Raw genomic sequence first — 22,437 nt, 5'->3', positions numbered from 1 at the left:
AAGTGGTAATCCCAATAACCTTTTTTCCACGTGCCCTTAAGCCACCCTACCCTTAGAATATAAGGGGAGGAAAAGTGGGGTGTTGCAGTATGCCCTGAAGTTAAGCAGATCTAAGCTCTGTACATTTTAATTACAAATACTCATGTTAGAAGTATTTTCCAAATAATTGCATGATTAATAGATGTAAGATAAGTACATTTCTATATTTATGAAAGGATTTTTGTAAGCTTTAGTTTTGGAGTGTGCAGTATGAAGTTTTAAGGTAAGAGTTTTCAGAGATTAGAAGTTTTACAAATATTGAAGCCATTTTGAAGAAATACTGTACAACTAAGTACATAGATTTAGATAATGCAAAAAGATCATGTAAGATACTTCTTCCCCCACCCCACTGCCCAAATAGGGTGACCCTTTTGTTTTGGAACGGTAGTCCAAGCCCAGATCTTATTTGGAAATTTTTTGGTAAACTTTATTTTGCTGTTCTTGATGGATTTTACAGCTGATGCTGCCAAGACAGAGTAATGAAAACTAGTAGTAAGATCTGAGACTTGCTGTAAATATTTTCTCCGTTAATTGGAAGGTCCTTTGAGGGGATTTATACCCATGCTTTGGGAAGATGAGACTGTTGGATCTTTGCACAGTTACAGGATGCTTTTTTCATATGCTGACATGCAAAAGACAGAGCTCTCAGTAATAAATTCTTGAAATGTATGTCTTATGTCTGTCCACCAGAAAACTTTAATAGTGTGCATATGCCTTTTTAGACACAGTTTCTACCATGCAAAAATCATAGTGTGTCTTTAGCATCTGGTCTATTACAGCGTTCCAGGGTTATGCTCTTTCCAACCAGCTAGATTTTATTCATTATTTCGACCATCAAATATTCACTTGTCAATTTGGATATTTTGTTTTGGTTTTGCTTATATAGAATTTGGGGTTTATATTGACATCTTCACAGAATTAAAATTATTCCAGTGAAACATCAATATTTAATAGAAACAATTTACAATGACTGTACTTGAATTTGCTGACTATCCCTACTACAGCTAAACAGCAGGCAAATCTTCCAATTACCCCCAAGTATGTAACATGCTTCATGCTTTGAAGAGGGCAGTCTGGCTACATCTGGAAATTTCTTGTGTAAATACAAGATGAAAGATATCCAAATATACTATATTCCCCTTTCAAACTTAAGGTAAGTTTTCCATATCCATAATATCCCACCCTTTCATTCCGTATGTATATGTGCCAGACCTCTGCTCTAGAAACTGGAAATCACACACAAGCTTGCCAGCAGCAAATATTAACAGATTCATATATTATTCCTTTTTGTATACGTCTGGTTTAACCAGTACATCACTATCTACACCCTGAAGCTAGCTGCAGTAAAGAATCTGACAATCATATGCTAAGATAAAATGTACCCTGCTGTATTTCTAAGTGCATTTCTCTCTTATGTAATAAACAGTTTATAGTTAAGAACTATCTAAATGTTTGCGCTATCTAATATAGTGATGAAAGGCAATTCTAAATCTTGAAGTCTGTCACACCCCAATGAAAATAGGATAAAGGATTTTACTTTGGATTCATGTATGGTTAGCGGAAAAAGGCTTATCCCACAAGGATTATATATCTTTCTTTGATTTAGTATTTAGAAAAAGAACAGCAGAGCTCACAGAAATAATTTTAAAATGACAATTTGAGAAGAAAAGAGTAGGCATTATAGCAACATTATTGGCTTTATTAATATTGTAGTGTTATTAATATTAATGTAGGATGAATAATGTTACAGAAATAGAAAGATAAAATAATGAAAAATAATGAAACAGAAATAGAAGAGTCTTCTTCAGCTGGCTTTGTTATTTTAGAGAAAATTTTCCTTTTATGCAGAGGGAAAAAGTTAAACGTACAGATGCCACATTTGTTCTAACAAGAAGTGAGTTCCAGAGTTGTCTGGGTTATCCGAAAAATGACATTTAGATACTGCAGCGTATGCAGTGCTCAAGCAAGCTGAACACTTCATTGGTCTGGAGCCTGATAAGGCTTGTATATTACAAAAAGAGTTTTGTGCTTGATGTGTGTATTGGGAAGCTAGTTTGTGTCCAAATGTTTCTCGCTGTGGTTCATAGTATGTCAGTATTTCTTGAAGCTAGTGAGGAGATGAACAGCAGGTTTATACCCTGAATTTCATAAAAGCAATGAAAAGTGTGTTTCTGTACAACTCTTGGTCATTGAGTTTGTTTTATTAGAGAAGCCTAGAACTCCAATATATTAAAATATGAAAGGAAAGCTTTTACAGCTTGATCAAGTGTATTTATTTAAGAACAAAAAAGGTAGGAAATAATGACTTCTGATCTGTGGAACTTATTGAGTGAAGATTAGGTACTTTCTGTCTGCATATGCTTGCTCTATTTTTGGGTAAATTTATGGGCCCTTCGCCCCCTTCCAGCTTCATATTTGGATATATCTCTTACAGGCTTCACTTTTCTCATCAATTCATAACATTTAGAAAGCTTTCTATTCTGGAGTATTCATAAAGAATAATGTGAATTGAATTTTAGTAAATAGTGTACCAAGAGCTAGCTGGGTAGGGTAGTGGTTTTTTTTTAAATGAGATGGTCATTTCAGATGATACAAAAATCTCTAAAATAATAATTTGGAATTTTTAAACTTTTGAAATGTATTTTATATTTCCTTCCTCAATTCTTCTCGTTACTATAGTAGAGTAAACTTATCTTTTACTTCTTATTTTTTCCTGCTCTCATTTTAAATATTACCAGATTTCTGACTTTTCTAGAGGTCTAATGTAGAAGATGGGTAACAAATTCTTCTCATTTAAGAGTTGTTGGAGTTTCATGTATTCCTGTGTCAGTGACCACTAGCAGAAAATGGATACTGATCTAGGAAACAACTAGCTTAATGTTGTGCGGTGCTTGCGCGTCACCTTTTTCATAACTGTTTAATTTAGAAAAAATAAACTTACCAAAGAGAGACAGTATTTAATTTTTTTTTTTCAGTTGAATGATAGTGATGTATTTTGAAATGTACTCAGTTTCACAACATTAGGAAATATACTCACTTTTTTGTTACAAAAATATTCTCCATGAATCTCTTAGAAATTGAAAAATGAAAAAAAAAGAAGATAAATTATAGTGAAGCGTAGCTTTTGTATGTAACATTAGGTTACGTACACTTGACACAGAGGAAGTCTGATAAAGAACAAACTGTTTCTACGTAGAGAATGATTGTTTCGTGGCTACATCCGCTAAAAGGTGCACGTCTGTGAGGATACAGTTTTAAATGTGCTTAAATAGTTGGCTGCAATATACTAGAGACTGCCCTCAGTTTTTAATTAACATCTCGTAAGTCTAGTTAACTTTAATTAAAAGAAGTTTGCATAGCATTGGTAGCAAATTCATAATAAGGTTATAAACTAAAGAAGTTATTTTTGTGTCCATGATTATCTATGAGTAGATAAACTGCTCAACTACACTGTCTCTACACCACAAGTACGGAACTAAACCAATCATACGAAATGAAAAGTATTTGTAATAATAGTATATTTTATGTAAGAGCCTTCAGTGAAGAAGTTTCTTTCAACTCTATGTATAAGTCTCAATTAAAACCTAATTGTATGTATGCGAGGCTTTATTTATGAATCAGTAACATTTCTTCCAGTGCAAAATATTTTAAAATAAAGGGTTTTTTTCATGATGTCCCTATTTCCTAAAGTTTGTTTTCAACAGATGTTAGTGCTAAACACTTAGCAGAGAGGGTGGTGAAATAGGTAGAGCATTGTCCAGCTGTGTTTTATTTAATGTATGACTGCTGTGATACTACACAGACTGAAATCAGATACGTCCGTGGAACAGCTGCCTTCCTCGAACCAAGTTCTAAATTTCTCATGAGATAGAGAACTAGATTTGGAGTTGGATATGACTACCTATATATTTCACACATTATGCATAAATACATATACAGTGTTTCTCTGTGTGTCTAAGTATGCCTACAGACTTGTAATGAAATTCTAGTTATAACAGAATTTCTGTGTATGAATAACCATTCTAATCTCTAGTTAACAAGGTACTCTCAGATAATTCAACATATGTAATTTTCATTCAGACTAAACAAAGTGCAGGGTTTTAAAAAATGCATTTATGGTTTCTGTTTAACTTTTTACAATGTATATGCATCACTTCCAGATTTGGCTTGTGATTCTATTGTGCTCAAATTAGCCGCCTGTAATCAGAGTTAAAATTTAATATATAATAAATTTTCGGTGTAATGCATTTTATTAAGGTTGGGATAGGATGGCCAAATTAGAAAGTACTGTGCTAGTTCACATACAAAGAGTGAAATACTCTGCAAAAATCCAATTCATTGTATAATCACGGAATATGTTTCGTACGGACACATGCTCTGATGAATGTAGCTGCTGTGATCAACACATACCCTGGTGAGAGCATGTAAAGGGCACTGTATCCTAGCTTCTTGGTCTGTTCCGTTGCCCACACCAGTATGTCGGTCTGTGGTCCTGTTGAGACCAAGACGTGTAAGCAAACTGCATCTTGTTGAGGTCCAGAGTATGGTGCTTAGATCTTTATAGAGGCTGTTTCACCAGGGCTTGCAAAAGCACAGCTAGTACAGGTAGTGTGTCCCTGCCCTTGTAACGGGAGGACTGGCTTATATTCAAGACCACCTTCAAGAGCCTGAGTGATTTTTTCAGAAGTAGGGACACCTGTTTTAGTCAGCAGAAAGCATTGCTTTGCCAGGCAGTGGCTTGTCACTTGTCACAAATGTGCAAATGCCTGGTTGATTTGGTTATTTGATGTGTGAAAGCGTGGTGCCAAACTGGGTAAGAGTTGTCAGGGGTGTAGGAATGTTTTCTATACTCCAGACAGGTCACCGTTGTTGCTTGGCTATTGCATTCATGTAGGAGAGCAAGGCAGGGCTGCACTAATGTGTGCTGCTGTGTCCCTACTTGCGTAAAACAAACTTCAGTTTTGATTATTCTCCTGAAAGAAATGTGATTATGTCAGAGAATGAATCCTTTGGCGTCAAGTTGGTAAGAGGTTTATACCAACAAAAGAAAGCAAGGCAGTGTGCAAACTCAGTTGCTACTTGTCTCCCTATTTTGGTCATTTTTAAATGATAGTTTACTGTATGTCCATATGTATTATGGAAAAGAGAGCGGTGGTTTTATTGGTTTTGACTTTGTTTTTTTTTTATGTGAGAAAAACAGATGTGCTTAAGGATTAAGTGAAGGATCTGTAATTGCTATTATTGGAAGAATATATATTGAAGTCATTGGCAAAATACAGCTGTTAAAGAAGACAAAATGAGGCAACAATGAAAAGTGAACGACCATTATCAAGGAAACAAAGAGGGCAAAAAGAGGTCAAAGTAATAATAATAAAAAGTAGTTATACTGGCATGATGCATGTAACAACTTTTTTCTTATGGTGAATGGTTAAAAGAGGCTAGATCTTCCAGGAAGATTGAGGAGATCCAGGTAAGAAAATCATGAACTGCTTTCATCATGTTGAATTCAAGTTGCCAGTTAAACATTCACAAAGTGATGTCAAGATGAACTAAGATGTTCAGCAGACAGAGAATGATGTACCTTTTCTTGGAAAGTAGTTTAATGGCGTGAAAATACTGGTAGTCATGGTTGTGAATATGGTTTTTAAAAATACATTGTAGAGTGACAAATTCAGTGACCAAGGGGACTGAGTAATGGTGAATAACCAGTGAAACTGAGAGAAAGAGAGAGAATCACGCGCCAGAGAGAATAGTGAAGAAAGGAGTCAACATGTAGAAGGTGTACAGGAGATAGTGGACCTCATAAAACAATGAAGAAAGGGAGTAGAAAATAGGCACTTTTTTCCAGGGCTGATGAGAATGAGGATGGAGTAGATTGTTGGATTTGTCAGGGATAAATCTGTTGAGACTCAGGAAGGAATTTAAGTGGGATTGACAAGGAATGAAGAAGGAGGAGAAGGCAGTATTGGATGAAAAGGACAAAGTGTGAAAAAGAGTAATGGAGAGAGAGAGAGAGAAAGAAACATGGAGCTATTTGGTGAAAAGTGGAGATGCAAATGAGATTTCTGAGATATGGCTTTCACAGCAGCAATTTATGTATCTCCTCTGCTCTGAAGATGCCACTGCTGATGGAGGAGAAACCAGAAGTTGCCAGGCATGAGTGTGAAATATGCTGAAATGAAACTGGAATGCTAGGACGACAAAATGGAAGGAATCTTTTTGTTGGATGGAGAAGAATTTTACAAATGTTAGTGGTGAAAGAGAATTGGAGTCAAGAGGTGTACTACAAAGCATCATAAAAAAAAATGGAAATAGGAAAAGAAAAGAGGGTACTGAAGCAACAAGAGAAGGCTAATTGCAGAACAAAAAATTCTGTAATGATTCTGTATTTCTCAGGGACAAATTGGTATGGAGATACTGCAGCCCATTTGAGGGAGTCTTGGGTATTGACTGGGACATTTTTACGTTACCATAGCTTTAATAATCAGATTATTATTTATATTAAATGAGACAGAAGGGATTCTTTGATTTAAGGACACTAATTCCAAACAAAGGAATTCTGTCCTCTCGTATTTAAACATTAATCTGTTTTTAATATCTATTAAAAAAAAGAAAACTAATTTTAAAAGCGATCCATGTATGAAATATATTCAGGAATCTCACAGAATCATAACATCAGTTAGGTTGCAGAAGACCTTTAAGATCACTGAGTCCAACTGTTAACACTGCCAGGTTCACCACTAAACCATGTCCCTAAGTGCCACATCTGCACATCTTTTAAATACCTCCAGGGATGGTGACTCCACCACCTCCCTGGGCAGCCTGTTCCAATGCTTGACAACCCTTTCGGTGAAGAAATCTTTCCTAATATACAATTTAAACCTCCCCTGGTGCAACTTGAGGCTGTTTCCTCTCATCCTAGCACTTGTTTCTTGGAAGAAGAGACCAACCCCCACCTGTCTTACAACCCTCTTTCAGATAGCCTCCTTTTATCCAGACTGAACAACCCCAGCTCCCTCAGCTGCTCCTCGTAGGACTTGTGCTCTGGACCCCTCACCAGCTTTGTTGCTCTTCTTTGGACACGCTCCAGCTCACACTGTAGAACAGCAAGCCATGTTTTTCTAAAGGATATTACAAGTTTTTTTTCACTCTACCTAATGCTTAGGTACTTGGTTGCTGCTCTGTAGGCCAGCTGGGCACTTGATATGACAGGGTGTTGTGCAGTGTACATGGATAAATATACAGTGTGTTTTAAAATGGAAACATTCATTTTCAAGTGATTTCACTATTGAGTGTCAGAAATCCAGTCCAAGTATACCAGACCCTCATCTTGCTGAAGTAGTGAAATCTTGGTTTTAAATTTAACTTATTTTACAAAGTATCTTTAATCATGGAAGATTTTAAGGGATCTTTTTTAGACAGAAGTTGATGCTACCACAAAACCTGAACTGCCAGAGTTATTTAAGACAGTATGTTGTTTCTGAGCTAAATGCCAGATGAAATGAAATGCAGTATTCAGTTGTAATTTGTTGTATTTATACAAAACCACATTTTGTCAAAAGAGCTTTCAACAACTGTATATTATATGCATGGAAACAGTGATTAACACTGTTATATTTTACTTGTAAAAATCTGTAACTTTGGGTTTACAGAGTCTGAAGCTAAGTGGGAATTTATTTCTTTTCCCTGTGGAACACTGTGTTCAGTTGGTATAAACTACTTGCAAAGAGCAATTTTTGAAAATTTTTTCCACTTTGCTGATTTTTTGCTTATGAACGTGTAGAGTTATTTGCTTATTTAGCCAGTCAATTATATAAAATTATTGTGAGAAGAAAGCAAGTTCAAAGAAGTAATCAATCATGAAACTGAGATAGGAATATTGCTTGAAAAGAAAATAAAGTTTGCTTGAGTTGCCTTTTTCTTTTTTTCTCAACTAGTTTCTTACTTTTACGTTTTACTTATCCATAACTCTGGGGGCTTATCCTGACGTTGCTGATCTCATCGTGTAAAATTACGAGTTAAGGTAACTGAAATAGAGGGCATTTAGCAACTTTGTGTTTTGTGGATTAATAGAAACATGTATTTGGTTATTAAAAAAACGCATATTCCCCACCATCCATAAATGACCAGATGACTTCTCAAATACAACTTCTCTCAACTTCCTTTGCTGAATGGTGATGGCATTTTTTCTTTTCTAGAGGCTTTTAAAAAATTATTTCAAATATGTATGGTCCTTGAAAATCAGTGTTGAGTATACTGAGCTAATAATCTCAGCCATCTTATTTATAAACCACTGAGGCTCTGAGTTCAGAATGCTCATTTTATCACTGAAATACTTCTTGTGGTAAAATACCACTTCCCTTTTAGCTGAGGCATTCTTCCGTCTTTGCCTTTCCACCTGAATAAATAAAACCAAATCCATGTTTTAAAAAATTTATATTTGTTTAATTAATAGTCAGAGAAAATACAGCATAGAGGTTTACAGTACATTTTTATTATAAAAATAAAATAATTGAGAAGAAATAATAGCTCACTATATGTTTCAAAAAAGTTTAGTGAGAGTGACTGTAATTTCTTAGAGAAATGCACCCGTCTCGTTGAAACACACACATTTTAGCTACCTTTTTTCAACAAGTAAGTAAATTTATTATATGGCCACCTCACGTTTTTTGGCTCAAGTGTTACTGAACCAGAAATATCAGCTTTATGCTAAATTGTGAGTGGTTTTTGGTTATATTTCACTTTATTCACCCTGTATAAGATCACTAAAATGGGTCTTAAGCTTTGGTAGCACTGAATACTGAAAGATTATGAGCAATTATATTGAATTATGGTGGAAATAATTTAGAGGTAGTTCCTTTTTAAAGACATATTTGTAGCTTCTTTTTTTTTTCCTGTTTATATTTTTACTTGTTTATTGCCAATAGGCAAAAAGCTACTTTTAATTGATATGAAAAACCTGGTGTTGGCATAGATGAGTTTGAAGCAATCTGTGGACTTTCGGTGGGGTTCTAGTATATCTTAACTAAATTTTTAATGAATTTTTTACAGAATAACATGGATCAGATTTGATTATTTTCTGGAAGGCAAAGGAACCTTCAACAGCTGGGCAAGGCTAAGAGTGATTAATTTATTTTTGAAAGAGACAAAGGAAGGGGTGGTTGATTTTTTTGGTTTACAGAAGCCATATTTATGATAGTAAAAAGGAGGAAAATCGTAAATTTGCTAGGATAGCATGGGATGGGTTAGATAAGTTACGAAAAGATACAAAGGAACATTTCTTTCGCATCCTTGTATGTTTTTCTCATGCGGTGTAAAAAATTCCCAAAGGAAGCCAACTGAATAGTTTCCAAAAGCTATTTTTATTAGTAATATTTATTGTTTTTGTAGCCAAGATAGATTATTTTCTCAAATGTAAGGTTTGACAGTGCAGCCAAACATTCAGCTGGAGTTTCATTTTCAAACCATTAGGCAAACATTTAGCAATGCTGTTAAGAAGCCATCTTTCTAAAATGGTTTCCTAAAATCTTTCTTGATAAATAAACTTGAAGAAGAAGAAATTGTTTCTGCAGTCAGCGATATTCTTCTCTAAGTGGTGAAGGAAGTATGGGCAGATAGGAAGGACTTTCTCATCCCTCTGCAGTGGTTCAGAGGCATCTCTAAGGCAAGCCAGCCTGCTTGCTTCCTTGTTATGTAGTCAAATGGATCATCTGCCGTGCCTCATTGCCTTCTGTGCAAATGATTTTTTTTTCAGTCAACTCAACTTTTTGTGTCAATTGCAATTAACAAAATGCAAAATAATTTTTCACTTTTACTGGCTACACTGCTGTATGGCTTCTCTTCGAAGAATGCTGTTTTCTGAAACAGACCAACCTTTTCCGACTAAGCATTTCACACTTATGTTTTTATTTTCTTTCATAGTTACATGATACAATGCATGATTCATTCCAAGGGATTGAAGATTTTTATAAACTTTAAAAATAGTTACAGAGCTGTTATCTTTTCTGTGTTTTGTTCTGGTTATGTATGTTTTTCATTGCAATACTGTAACTGAAGAAAAACTGCAGAATATTTAAAAAAAAACCAAACCACCAACAAAAACCAACCAAGTCTCTTATCTGTTCAGAATTCCAAGTAACTAGGAAAACTTCTCTATGAAATACGTGTGAAAGATTATTGGAGGGTATTAAACCACTGCTGAGTGTGAGAGATAAAGAAATCCGAAAGACTTGCCTCCCCTAGAATATTATCCCTCCACCCACTGAAAGGCCTTAGTTGCAACAGATGAGAATATAATGCACACACAGGACAGTTAAATTGCCAGTCAGATGTCCTGGTTATGGCAAATAAAGTTAGGTTACTGTATTCATAATTGGTTAATTAGGATTGAGAGAAAGGAAGGAGTGTTTCGGGTCTGCTAATGATACATGTAGATGTCAGAGAGTTAGAAAATCACAGAGAAGAGCAAATCGTGTAACAGTGTAATCATGTAAACACTAAAACCTCAAATTTCACAAGTTAATCTTGTTTTGCATCAGTATGGTCATTACTGAAACAGCATCCATTTCTACACCACGGGAAGTGGTATTGAAGAGCTGTCACATAAATTGAAAGCCCAGGGATCATGTTTACAGAGACTTAAGGAAAGCATCTGATATAGTCTGCAACTGCCTAGTCAGGGAAAAAATTGGGAAATTCCTGAATTCAGCTGGCATATGTAGACCTGATAATTTGTAAGTGATATACTAAACCCAGAAAGTACAGTTACGTGTCTTTTTCTGGACTACAATTGAGAGCAATGCAAATATGCTTCCTTCAGTGGAGATGGCCGAAGGGGGGATGGGGAAATGACCATTTGGAGAGTGTAACTTGTGCCCTGGGAACCTGTCTTGTCTTGTCAGCTGTGATCACAGCTCTGAGATTGCTGGCTGTCTCTGATGGGATCGCTTTCAACAAAGACCCAGACAGCCTTGTTCAGTTATGACTAAAAAGAAGGTTTCTGGTTTGTTTGTTTGTTTTCTTCTTGCAGCTTTATAGCTCATGCCTTTGTCACTTTGAGACTGGCCTATGATAATATGTTATCTTGGAAGGCTTTTATGTTTATTGAAAATTACCATTTTTCATGTTGAATATTGACAGTGTCAGATAATTTATTTTGCTGACAGTATCTTACTCAGGTTGAAATCACCCATTTAAATCTCAAACAGCCATACATGGCTTGGGGCTTGCCTGTCTGGCATCTCTGCCCAGCTAGTCTTGCCCTTCTGCCTCACGTTTGAAACGACCGTAAATCCCGATTTCCAGCTCTGTCAAGGATCATTGGAAACATTCCTTGATGTGAAAGAGGGGAAACAGCTGGTAAGTGAGCAGGGGGGTCATCTCTAGACATGAGCATCCCTGTTCCCAATACACCTTCCTTGTGCTGGAGCAAACTGTAGTACATTGCACATTGCTGGTGGCACACTCATTATTGGATAGAGTTTCTTTTGCTATACGCACGGTTGTGGTTGCATGGTTGACTGTGTTCACGCTAATAAATGAGTAAAATTTTGTTACGCGTCTGTAATACAGGGAAAGATTGATATAGCAATCTTGGTAGGTCTCACTTTCCCCAAGGCCTTACTTAATTTACTGCCTCTGCTTTTAAAAAAATCTTGAAGATGTTAGGAACAAGAAGGAAGAAGAACATCTTGGCTTAGACATTCGTTGTTTCATTAAAAGAAGAAAGGGTGGGGGGAGGAAGCATTATAATCTTGGGAAAGTGTCCACTTACTGTGAAATATTGTATCCTAGAAACATTGTGCGAGTTCAAAAATTTTGTTAGTTAAACGTATTGTTGTTTTTCTCATGGACGTGGCTTGGATTTCTGAGGTGAACAAACTTACTACATTTATCTTCTGCTTTTCCTCGAACGTGTTTTATTTAGGATTCTGGAGAAGGAGAGCAGTTGTGTGAAGCAAAACTCTAACCATGCAGCTCTGTTGTAGGTCATTCATTTGTGATAAACACTTAATGTGGCCACTGACTTCTTCACTTCCCATAGTGGTTCTCTTCAGTCAACCCAGACTTTTGTACAAAGGACATTCCTACCTGACGCTCGAGTCATGTACCTTCCCTCCACCTCCCCATCCCTCCTTTGCAATCCTTTCTCTGGCTTCCTTTTATCTTCTGGTTCTCACCCTCTCTGTGAGGACTGCTGTGATATTGCAAACCTTGACATTTGTCCGTTATCCTCATTTTTCTTGATACATGCAACTGCGTCCTTTCTCACACATGCTTCATGTTTTCTGCCTGTCATTTCATGTTGCATGCAAGTCCAGTCAGCTGTAATTGCTTAGCAAAAATATACGTGCTAATACAAAGCTAGTAAGAAAGTGCTTACATTGCTGGAGTTATTTGTTAGAAAGCCTTCAAACAAGTTGCGGAAGACGGAGTGTGTTATTGCAGAATTTGCTGAAATAATTAAACCTTTAAAAAATTTTAAGGACTAATGAACTTGTCTAGTTTTGTATGGCACGTGACTAGTACTCTGTAAAAGCAGGTACTTCTGCAACAAAAGGAGAGGAGTAATGAGGGAGAAATGCAGATACACTTTGCTCTAATTATCTTTTCATCTTTATCTAGTGTTTCAATGCTCTCTCTCTTCCCTTCCTGAATCAAACTGTTGTATTGTATACATTAGTTCTGTTGTTTCATGTCTTTCCAGCAAGAAACATTCTGATAACAATTTTTTTTTGCTAATGATTTGTTAGCAAGATTAGACATCTGTTAAAAATGTTCGGAGGCCAGAGGCCAAACACATTATTTTCTTTGAGAACTGCAACGAACGTTTGCCAGTATATGTAAAAACTTCGTGTTCAACCTTCTATAATTTTTAGAGCAACCTTCAATCATTTTAGAATATTTGATTTAGTATTACAACTCAGGGTTATATTCCTTTGCAGAATAATATATGGAGGGCAAACTTGCAGAGCTCAAAGTTAGGAAAACAATCTTTTTACTGGTAAGCTGAGCAAATTTATTTTTAAAGACAAACACAATTGCTCATGCAGTCTTACTGTCCCTTTCAGACAAGTCTCATTTTACATGAAATCCTATGGCATCAAAGTTGGATAGAGCTGGGATAAATTTGTTCTGTTGTTTTAATTTTTGTGATTAAGGATCAAATGTCTGAGTCTTGGATATCTGTATGTGGCTTTTTCTTTTTTTTCTATGGGATAGTTAAAAAAGGGTAAGAACTAGTCTGAACAGAACCATAGACTGGCAGATGTTATCGCTAGACCACTCTCCATCGTCTTTGAAAAGTCATGGGGAACAGGAGAGGTGCCTGAGCACTGGAGGAAGGCTAATGTCACTCCAATCTTCAAAAAAGGCAAGAAGGAGGACCCAGGGAACTACAGGCCGGTTAGTCTCACCTCTGTCCCTGGGAAGGTAATGGAACGACTCATTCTGGATGTCGTCTCCAAACACATAGAGGAACAGGAAGTTATTGGAAGTGGTCAGCATGGATTTACCAAGGGCAAATCATGCCTGACCAATCTGATAGCTTTCTATGATGTTATAACGGGTTGGCTGGATGAGGGGAGAGCCGTAGATGTCATCTACCTTGACCTTAGCAAGGCTTTTGACACTGTCTCCCATAACATCCTCATTAGGAAGCTGAGGAAGTATGGGCTAGACGAGGTGACAGTGAGGTGGATCGAGAGCTGGCTGAGTGACAGAACCCAGAGGGTTGTGATCAGCGGCACAGAGTCCAGTTGGAGGCCTGTAACGAGTGGTGTCCCTCAGGGGTCAATACTTGGACCAATTTTGTTCAATATATTCATTAATGACCTAGATGAGGGGACAGAGTGTATCCTCAGCAAGTTTGCTGATGATACCAAGCTGGGAGGGGTGGCCGACACTCCAGAGGGCCGTGCTGCCATCCAGCGTGACCTGGACAGGCTGGAGAGCTGGGCAGAGAAGAACCTAATGAGGTTCAACAAAAGCAAATGTAGGGTCCTGCACCTGGGAAGGAAGAATGCCAAACACCAGTATAGGTTAGGGGCGGACATGCTGGGAAGCAGCTCTGAGGAGAAGGACCTGGGGGTCCTGGTAGACAGCAAATTATCCATGAGCCAGCAGTGTGCCCTTGTCGCCAAGAAGGCCAATGGCATCCTGGGCTGCGTAGGGAAGAGTGTGGCCAGTAGGTCGAGGGAGGTCATTCTCCCCCTTTACTCTGCACTGGTGAGGCCACAACTGGAGTACTGTGTCCAGTTTTGGGCTCCCCAGTTCAAGAGGGACAGGGAACTACTGGAGCGAGTCCAGCGTAGGGCAACCAAGATGATTATGGGACTGGAGCACCTCCCTTATGAGGAAAGGCTGAAAGAGCTGGGACTCTTTAGCCTGGAGAAGAGAAGGTTGAGGGGGGACCTGATTAATGTTTACAAGTATCTAAAGGGTGGGTTTAAGGAGGACGGAGCCAGGCTCTTTTCAATGGTTCCCAGCGACAGGACAAGGGGCAACGGGCACAAGCTAGAACATAGGAAGTTCCGTTCAAATACACGGAAAAACTTCTTTACGGTGAGGGTGACAGAGCACTGGAACAGGCTGCCCAGGGAGGTTGTGGAGTCCCCTTCTCTGGAGATTTTCAAGACCCGCCTGGATGCAGCCCTGAGGGATGTGCTTTAGGCAATCCTGCTCTAGCAGGGGAGTTGGACTAGATGATCTCTAGAGGTCCCTTCCAACTCTGAAGATTCCGTGATTCCGTGAAAATATAGGTACTTCATTGAAAAGGCTCCATAGTGGGTGACACATTTAAGGTGAGCTGTTTAATACCTGAAAGATGCAGTTTAGATTTGATTAATGGATTCATAAATTCATGCTAAATAAAACCAATATCTTTGGCCATAGAAAAATAGCAAAACTCCTGAAACATTGTGATTTTCTATCTATCTATCTGTCTATCTGAATATCTATCTATATGTTTGGGTTTTTACTAGTAAAACATAAACGAAAAGGCATTGGTTGGACCCCGAATCTTTTTCTTTATTTTAATTTGTATCTAAAACAAAACAAATGAAAGGAATTTTAGATTGATTGTGAAGTGAAAGGAAAAGAAAACCCACCCTTGCATTAAGTTGGGCAGCAAAATGAAAAAACTGTTAATTTAATACATGTATGTTAATGTGACATTGCCAGGGAGGGATGGGAGTGTTGAGTAGACAAGTGGAGGCCAAACAAAGTTTTTCCAATTTATTTGAAACAGCTAAATACCATATTGTACTCTTTCTGTCATTTTTTTAGGTGTGATTATTAACCATTTATGATGTTTTTGCAAGTGTCCATGATATTTCTTAGACAGAAAATACATCATTTTAATTGCTTGTTAATGTTTAACAAATATTACAGAAAATTTATTTTCTGATAGACAATTCACAGTTTATCCTTTATATGCTACCACATTCTTGGAAAATTTTATGTAATTGGATGCATAAAATATGTTTCTTAGTATTTATAAACACCCCTACCAAAGACATACAGTTGTAAACTGCAATCTGTTCATAGAGTTTCTCCAGGATATGCACAATTTGCTTAAAGTGACAGTAATTTCAAAACAAGTACTATAGCCTAATGTCGGCTATTACATTCTATCTCCAAATACTGTAAGAAGCATTTACTTTGTGTTTGAAGTCCTCCTTTGTTTGTTGAAGAGTCATTTGTGGAGGGAACGACTTAAGTGACTCCTCTCAGAACACCAAAATAAGCTTGCAATCATTATTAATGTCATCACGCAAAGCTTCTCTAGCTTTTGGACCAAATTTAGCATAAATATTTGAAAGGGTAAACAACATTAATTACTTTACTAGCTTGGGACTTTAGCATACAAAGCAGCCCATAAAAAGAGCCTTACTAACGTGCATAGTAAAAAATTAGAAGATACAGCAGTAACTGAGTATTCCTGTGCAACATTAATTCGGGCTGTGTGTTTGCATTTGGTGACCGCATCCTCCTTTTTTATTCTATAGAACCGTCTCTCTCTTAATGTATAGGTTGGATAGTAATTACTAAGCAGCTGCTCTCTTGTCGTCTTGCTTTTCAGGGTTTGAGTCTAGATCTGACTTATTGCATACTGTTTAAACCCTCCTCTGAAAATACATGCTTCTGTGTGTATTTTTCTGTTTTGCTCATCGCTGTGGTAAATAAAGGACTTCAAGGTCACTAATTTGTTTTCTTCCCCTCTTTATGAGGAAGGGAATGTTTTAATCCTCATCTTACAGATGGGAAACCAAGATACAGTTGCATAGGCAACCTTTAGTTCTTGAATGCTTTGTTTTACAACTATATGAATTAGCTTTATGTTAGGAAAAGAGGGCAAATGAGAAATGTAATTTCTTAGGTGTTAAAAAAAGGAGTCAACCTGTCTCAAATTCCTACATCCCTGTTTCTGTCTTTTCCCTTTTCTTCCATTTTCCCTTCCTGTATACAAGAAGGCATCTTGTCATCTTAGCTGAGACCTTTGTTTTTGGTTCGGAAGTAGGAAAGCTTGATTTTAGAGCAGTGCTAAAATTTAGGTGAGGTTTCTCTCTTTTTAATAGAACTTTTAGTGATCTTACTAAATACTGACTTAACAGAAGTACAAGAACAAAATGTTAAATTGAAAGTAATTACTACCTTTCTCTAGGATTATTAGCAAAGTAGAAATAATTAAAATATACATCATTCCCAAACTTGAATTTTATTGCACCTAAATGGAGCGTAGACCTCAGAATATCTGAGCTTTGTTCTGTTATATAAGCCATTAATTTTGGCAGGGATTATTAAATTTGGCAAAAGTAAATTCTTCCAATATTTCATTGAAGTCCTTCCCAAAGTATGTATATTGTATTTTGCTATTTTTTGTAACTATAAGCCTGCTTAGGGGAGTGTTGAGACCTGTCTTAAAATGTATTTTTATCCTAACTAGGCGTAACTACTTTTATTCTGGGCTAGTGGGAGTTTTCCAAGAGGGCTGATGCTTTGTAAATGTGGGCTGTATAATTAAACCTATGAAAAAGTCAAATTTTGCATTCAAGCTCTTATTACGAAAGCTTTTTCTGAAACACATATGACATTTTTAAAAGGCTACAGAAATATTTAGCTTCTGTACCTGCTAAAAATACAGGGGGTTCTGCTTAAATTTAGGAATAGCGGCAGAGTACACAAAATGCTATAAAGAAGTGTTTGTCCTGTCTTGAAATAAGCAGATTTTCTAATGTTTTACTTGTTTGACAAACAGGTACACACCAAGTTCCACTGCAGGCAAGCCCATGCTCCAGGCACCGACACTTCATGCTTGACATTTTCCTATGATGGTACCGTCCTTGCCAGCCGCGGAGGTAGGTGATTGAAAGAACCCTTTGATATGTTGAATGTAATACAATTTTGACTTTACTAAGTGAAATCGTTTGGTAAACAAACCATTTAAGTTGTATCATTGTTGAATGTAATTTTTTATGATGGAGGCAAGATAGTGAAACCAGCAACTAGTGATTTAAACCTGAAGTGTTTCACAATTTACATCTTTTATTTTGATACACCATACAATACTGTCTTCCTGCCATTTTATGGTTAAGGAATATTTTAAGAGAACTTTGCTGTTTATATTGCACAGTTCCTGAAGGAATATTTTAAGAGAACTTTGCTGTTTATATTGCAGAGTTCCTGATGTGTCTTCTTGTCTATTAATAATACATTAACATACATACATAACATAACATACATAAAAAAACTTTTAAAAATACATTAATAATACACTAATAATACACCAAAAGGAAATTACTACCTTAATTAAAAATAAAACAAGACCAGTTTCATTATTTAGTTCTTTCCAGGAAGATTACTGCCTTTCAATAACAGTATCTCTGTTCTGTAGTTATTAATTCCTCAAGCAGCTTTCTTATGCAATGTGCTTTTCTCGTCTAATGGGAATTTTTATCTGATTTATATTACAAACATCAAGAGGTGACGGCTGGAAGTGAGTGGCCAAGATGTGCTCGAATGGCAAACAAATATGAAAAGTCTACAGGACAGGAAAAAAAATGCTTGTGTTTTAAACTTCAGATAAATTTTTTATAAAAGTCTTAGATAACAGAAAAAGTTTTGAGAAGAGAAAGTTATATTTGAAGACTCATTCATTCCAGTATTAGATGTATTAGATAAGATGGTGTCTGCCCAAGACAGCTTTTCGTGCAGAGATTTGTCTACGCAGTATTTTGCAGGCAGGTGCAGGCATACAATCCGTGCTGTCTGAATGGAAACCAGCTGTAACCAGAAGCTATCTGTATGCATTAGCATGGCCCCAAGGCCAAATAAACAGGCCTAGGGAGAGGCAGTATATGTTAATGTCGGCTAACGCTGTGCCTAACATATGTACGGGACATCTGGTCAGTTTGGTACGTAGACAGAATGAGATTACATATACAAAATACCAGGATAGAGGTATTCATAGACGGCAAAAGTTCTGAAGCAGGGGCTGTAGCTTGCAATTGCTTTGTGTCCTCCCCCTGTAGAGTGGGACCAATGAGTAGAGTGGCATCGGTGGCTTTTACAGCAATATGCAGCTGCTATTGGATGCTACTTCTCTGACTTCTTTGTATGCCTTGCCACATTTCTAAGATTCCAAACATTATGTTCCCCAGATCACATCTTGCAGAGTAGGATGATGGTGGTCTTGTCCTTGACAGCTTACTAGGGCATGGTAATGGCACGTGGGGTGTTTCTTAATTGCTGTTCAGGCTCCTGGATCCATAGTTCTACTCCCACTGTACTTATCATGAACGAGTCCTAAGTGGTTGAGGTAAAAACTCTCAACCTTGCTGGTCCTTACTGAACCCGACAGTAACTATGTGAGACCCTTCTCCTCCTTGGAAAGTGGGCGAACCATCTGTCTTTCTGTTCCAGACTAAGTGAAATGCTGCATCTGTCTGCCAGCAGTGTTGCCCCCCAAAAATTCACACACACGTACTTTATAAGATCTAAAGAGAAACCTCAGCATGCTCTTAAATGTTAACAGCAAACAAGGTTAATACTTACGTGATGAATATTCAGTAGTGCTGTCTTGAAACCTCCATTTATGTAAATTCTCTTATGTTTCACATTTATGAATGTAGATCACATAAATGACCTTTGCTTGGTTTTATTGTACGTGGCACTTTTGGTTGCCTGCGCTTCCTCATCTGTCTCCAGATTTTGTGTCATGTTAAACAGACTTTCACTTACTTATGTTTTGTCTACCACACTGCTCTAAGCTATATAAAATGTTGATTGATTGTTTGCAGAATGTAAGACTCTACAGAAATTTGGCCCTTCAGCGTGGATAAAAGTGCCACCTTTGTCTAGTGTATTTAAAAAAAAAAAAGCAGTTCTGTGTGCGCTATGCTAAAGAATAAGGATTCATACCTTATTTTGACTTGTTTGGTTAGTGCTTTAATATGAGTATTGCTTTGGATCTGTGCCAGCAAAAGCAGATGTGGATCCAGCATTCATAGATTAACACACCTGCCAAGTGCTGAGGATCAAAGAGAGGATAGTTGTTTGGGGAATGGGGACTTTCGTTGAAAGCCTGATTGACTCTCCTGCATCTGATGTAGATTCTGTGTTGGATATGAGAGATGAGGCAGGGCTCAGCTGCAAGCACAAGGGAAAATGAAAAGCTAAGGAGCTGCTTATGAGAGTTCCCAGTCTTACTTTTGCTGGGCATTAGGTAGGCAACTTGACAGAAACTTACATTTTTGCGCGCTTGTAACGATGAAGGTAATTTTTTCTAAATACAGTGAAGATAGTATTTGGGGAACACTTCCTTTGTTTAGCAGTGAAAAGGTAAGCATTGGGACTGGACTTGGGGTCCTATTATAAAAAATAAAAAACCAAACAAAACCGACCACTTTTTTTGACTCCCGGTATGTACAAAATTTATGGAGATAGTTTTTGTCATAATATGAAGCAATGACTTCATTAATTCCATGAATCTCATGATAGCTATTAGCTTTCATGGTTCGTTTATTTTCTGTGGTATGAACGGCGCACAGACTCAGTGCCATCTTAATCAGTAAACATATAGGAAAAAAAGTTCACTGTAGTTAAACCCAAGTAATAATACTCACATCTAAGCCTATGAGATGGGTTACGCAGATACATACTTTCTTTTGAGCTTAAAAAATTATTGTTTTGTGTTTCCTTTTGATTTTTTTTTTAGTTTGGTGGATTTTTTTTAGTTTTAGCTGTATTTCTCTTTTCACAATATTCTTGAGGAAAAATAAAACATTTAATTTTGAAGTTGGTTTAAAAAGTAGGGGAGTTTCTTGTATACTCAAGGATTATGCAGCATCGTGTACAGTGACTTTGTATTTTGTGCAGAGTAATAGCATGTTGCTCTCTATGCTAAATACAGACATTAGCGTTTAAAAAATCAAATGGGTTTTACATCAAGTAATATTTCTCAGGAGCTGAATACTGATGTTCATTTCAAACAATGCCAAAAATGCATTCATTTGCTTTAAAAGGCACGGTAAGATATTTGTAACAGTTGGAGCTGAAATGGCTTTCTCAAAATCTTCCAGTATCCTTCACTTCCATATGTTTAGAGAGAATGATGCACTTACATATTTGGCCAGGCTGGTGTGGATGCAGGTGATGGTGACAGCTGTTCAAGTGTAAGTGCAGAATCCCCAATTTGTGACTTCCCTCCCTAGGCCTTTGGCTTGGAGTGAGCGTGGTCCTGACCTGTAGTGCCTCCAAAGGTCATGCTTTAGCTGTTGCAGCTCCTCTTGCAGAACCAGTGCAGAATGCAGAAGCATATACTTTGCTTTGTAAGGTGCCTCTCCTTGCATATATATAGTATAAGCCTTCACAGAAAGGCTCAGAGTTTATAAACATAGTGTATTCTGGTGCTCCCTCATGGTAAGCCTTCTTATGCTATGCCTTTCCTGTGCTGTATTTTCTTTTTTAAATTTTCATTTCCTATGTTTCTTTGCTTTCCCCAATGATCTTTGTGGATTTCTGTCTGTGAGCTTTGCTTTCAACACAAGACTCCCTCTTTAAAATAGGAGCTTCTTGAAGAGCGCTGCTGACGTCTGGCTTTTTGAGTTTCTGGCAGCACTTTTGCTTCTTTTGGGCCTATTTGCATCCATGTACTTGTCTTCCTTGTCAGTACCTTTTGAAAAGAAAAAAAAAAATCAGATAAAATCTTTGTAGTATCAGTGCATTGGCCTTACTTTGATTAAAAGCTGTTTGCAAAATGCCTATCCTGGCTCACCAAAGACTGTTTTCTAGTGTTTTCTAGGACCTAGTTGTTACTTTTTGGTAAGTCCAGTGCTCAATATCATTGGCATAATGGTGTCTGACGAGATCGTATCAAACTAGAGCCTGTTTATTGGTATCCTTCTTACTAAAATGGCAAAGAATAGAGTTTGAAATGCTACTAAAAATGCTATAAAATCTTCAAATAATCCTGCCAGGCTTTGGAGAAGTCTGCCATCAAGAAAAATACTGAATGATCTGAGTGGGCTATTTTGAATGCTTCATACTGAACTGCACAACTTCTGTTTCTATGTTTTTGATTAAGGGTAACTATTTTCGGCCATGTATGAAGTAATTAAAAATAGATCAGTACTGCTACAGCTCTCATAAAGAAGCCTCTTAAGTACCAATAGAAGGATGCTATTGGAAAAAATCCATGGTGGTGTGGAAAGTTATTATGTCTGTTTTCTTAGTGATTTCAACTCCAAATGCAGATTAGATTCAGAAACCAATATTGTATGTGCAACACAGAAAATTTTAATTACGAGAAGTGAATTTGGGCAAATCTTTAATGATAGTAAGAGTTTCACAACATTGGCCAAGTCATTCTACTGTCATTTCTCCCTTTCCAAATACTTAATCTTCTGTTCCTGCACAGTGTAAAATAGTGTTGATTTGAAATCAACCATGAATTTTTGAGTACTTATAGAGTCTTCTAATTTTTTTAAAGCAGCAGATTACATTTTCTGGTTAGCAGAAGAGCTATAGCTGAATGTCTGACTGCATCTCTGCTGCTAAAGCCTGGCAGGACTACAGCTTGAAGATCATGTCAAGGCTCATTCCACTAGGAACAGAACAGCCTTGGCTGCTAGCCTTAGATCTGTCCCTATCCGGAGATTTGTAGAGTGGCCAACTGGTATCCTTAGCATACAGTTATAAAGTGATGGTACTTTAGATGTAACATCTCGCAAATAAGTAGGTTTTTTTGTTGGGGTTAGGAGGGAAAAGAGAGGATTCATATTACAAGACATTGCTTTGAAGTGCTGGGGGTGGAGTCTCCTGGGAAACAATAAGAAAACAGATATTCCCAAAATAGGGACTCAACATTTTTCTTTCTTGTCATTTTCTAGCTTCCCAATC

At 37.1% G+C, this 22,437-nt stretch overlaps 1 protein-coding gene across 2 annotated transcripts in view; it reads left to right on the top strand.

Annotated features, from left to right (window-relative positions):
- The window catches only part of WDR70 (WD repeat domain 70), a 139,673-nt gene that overhangs the window by 83,563 nt on the left and 33,673 nt on the right, over positions 1 to 22,437 (top strand). For both annotated transcript variants that reach the window (XM_054187070.1, XM_054187069.1), the window contains exon 11: positions 17,297 to 17,396. In XM_054187070.1, the coding sequence (XP_054043045.1) occupies positions 17,297 to 17,396 (100 nt within the window). The remainder of the gene's footprint in view (positions 1 to 17,296; positions 17,397 to 22,437) is intronic.

The sequence above is a fragment of the Rissa tridactyla genome, chromosome Z (genome assembly GCF_028500815.1).
Source record: "Rissa tridactyla isolate bRisTri1 chromosome Z, bRisTri1.patW.cur.20221130, whole genome shotgun sequence".
Classification (NCBI taxonomy): domain Eukaryota; kingdom Metazoa; phylum Chordata; class Aves; order Charadriiformes; family Laridae; genus Rissa; species Rissa tridactyla.
Note: the sequence above shows the minus strand (reverse complement) of the source record. Positions and strands in the feature narration are given on the sequence as shown.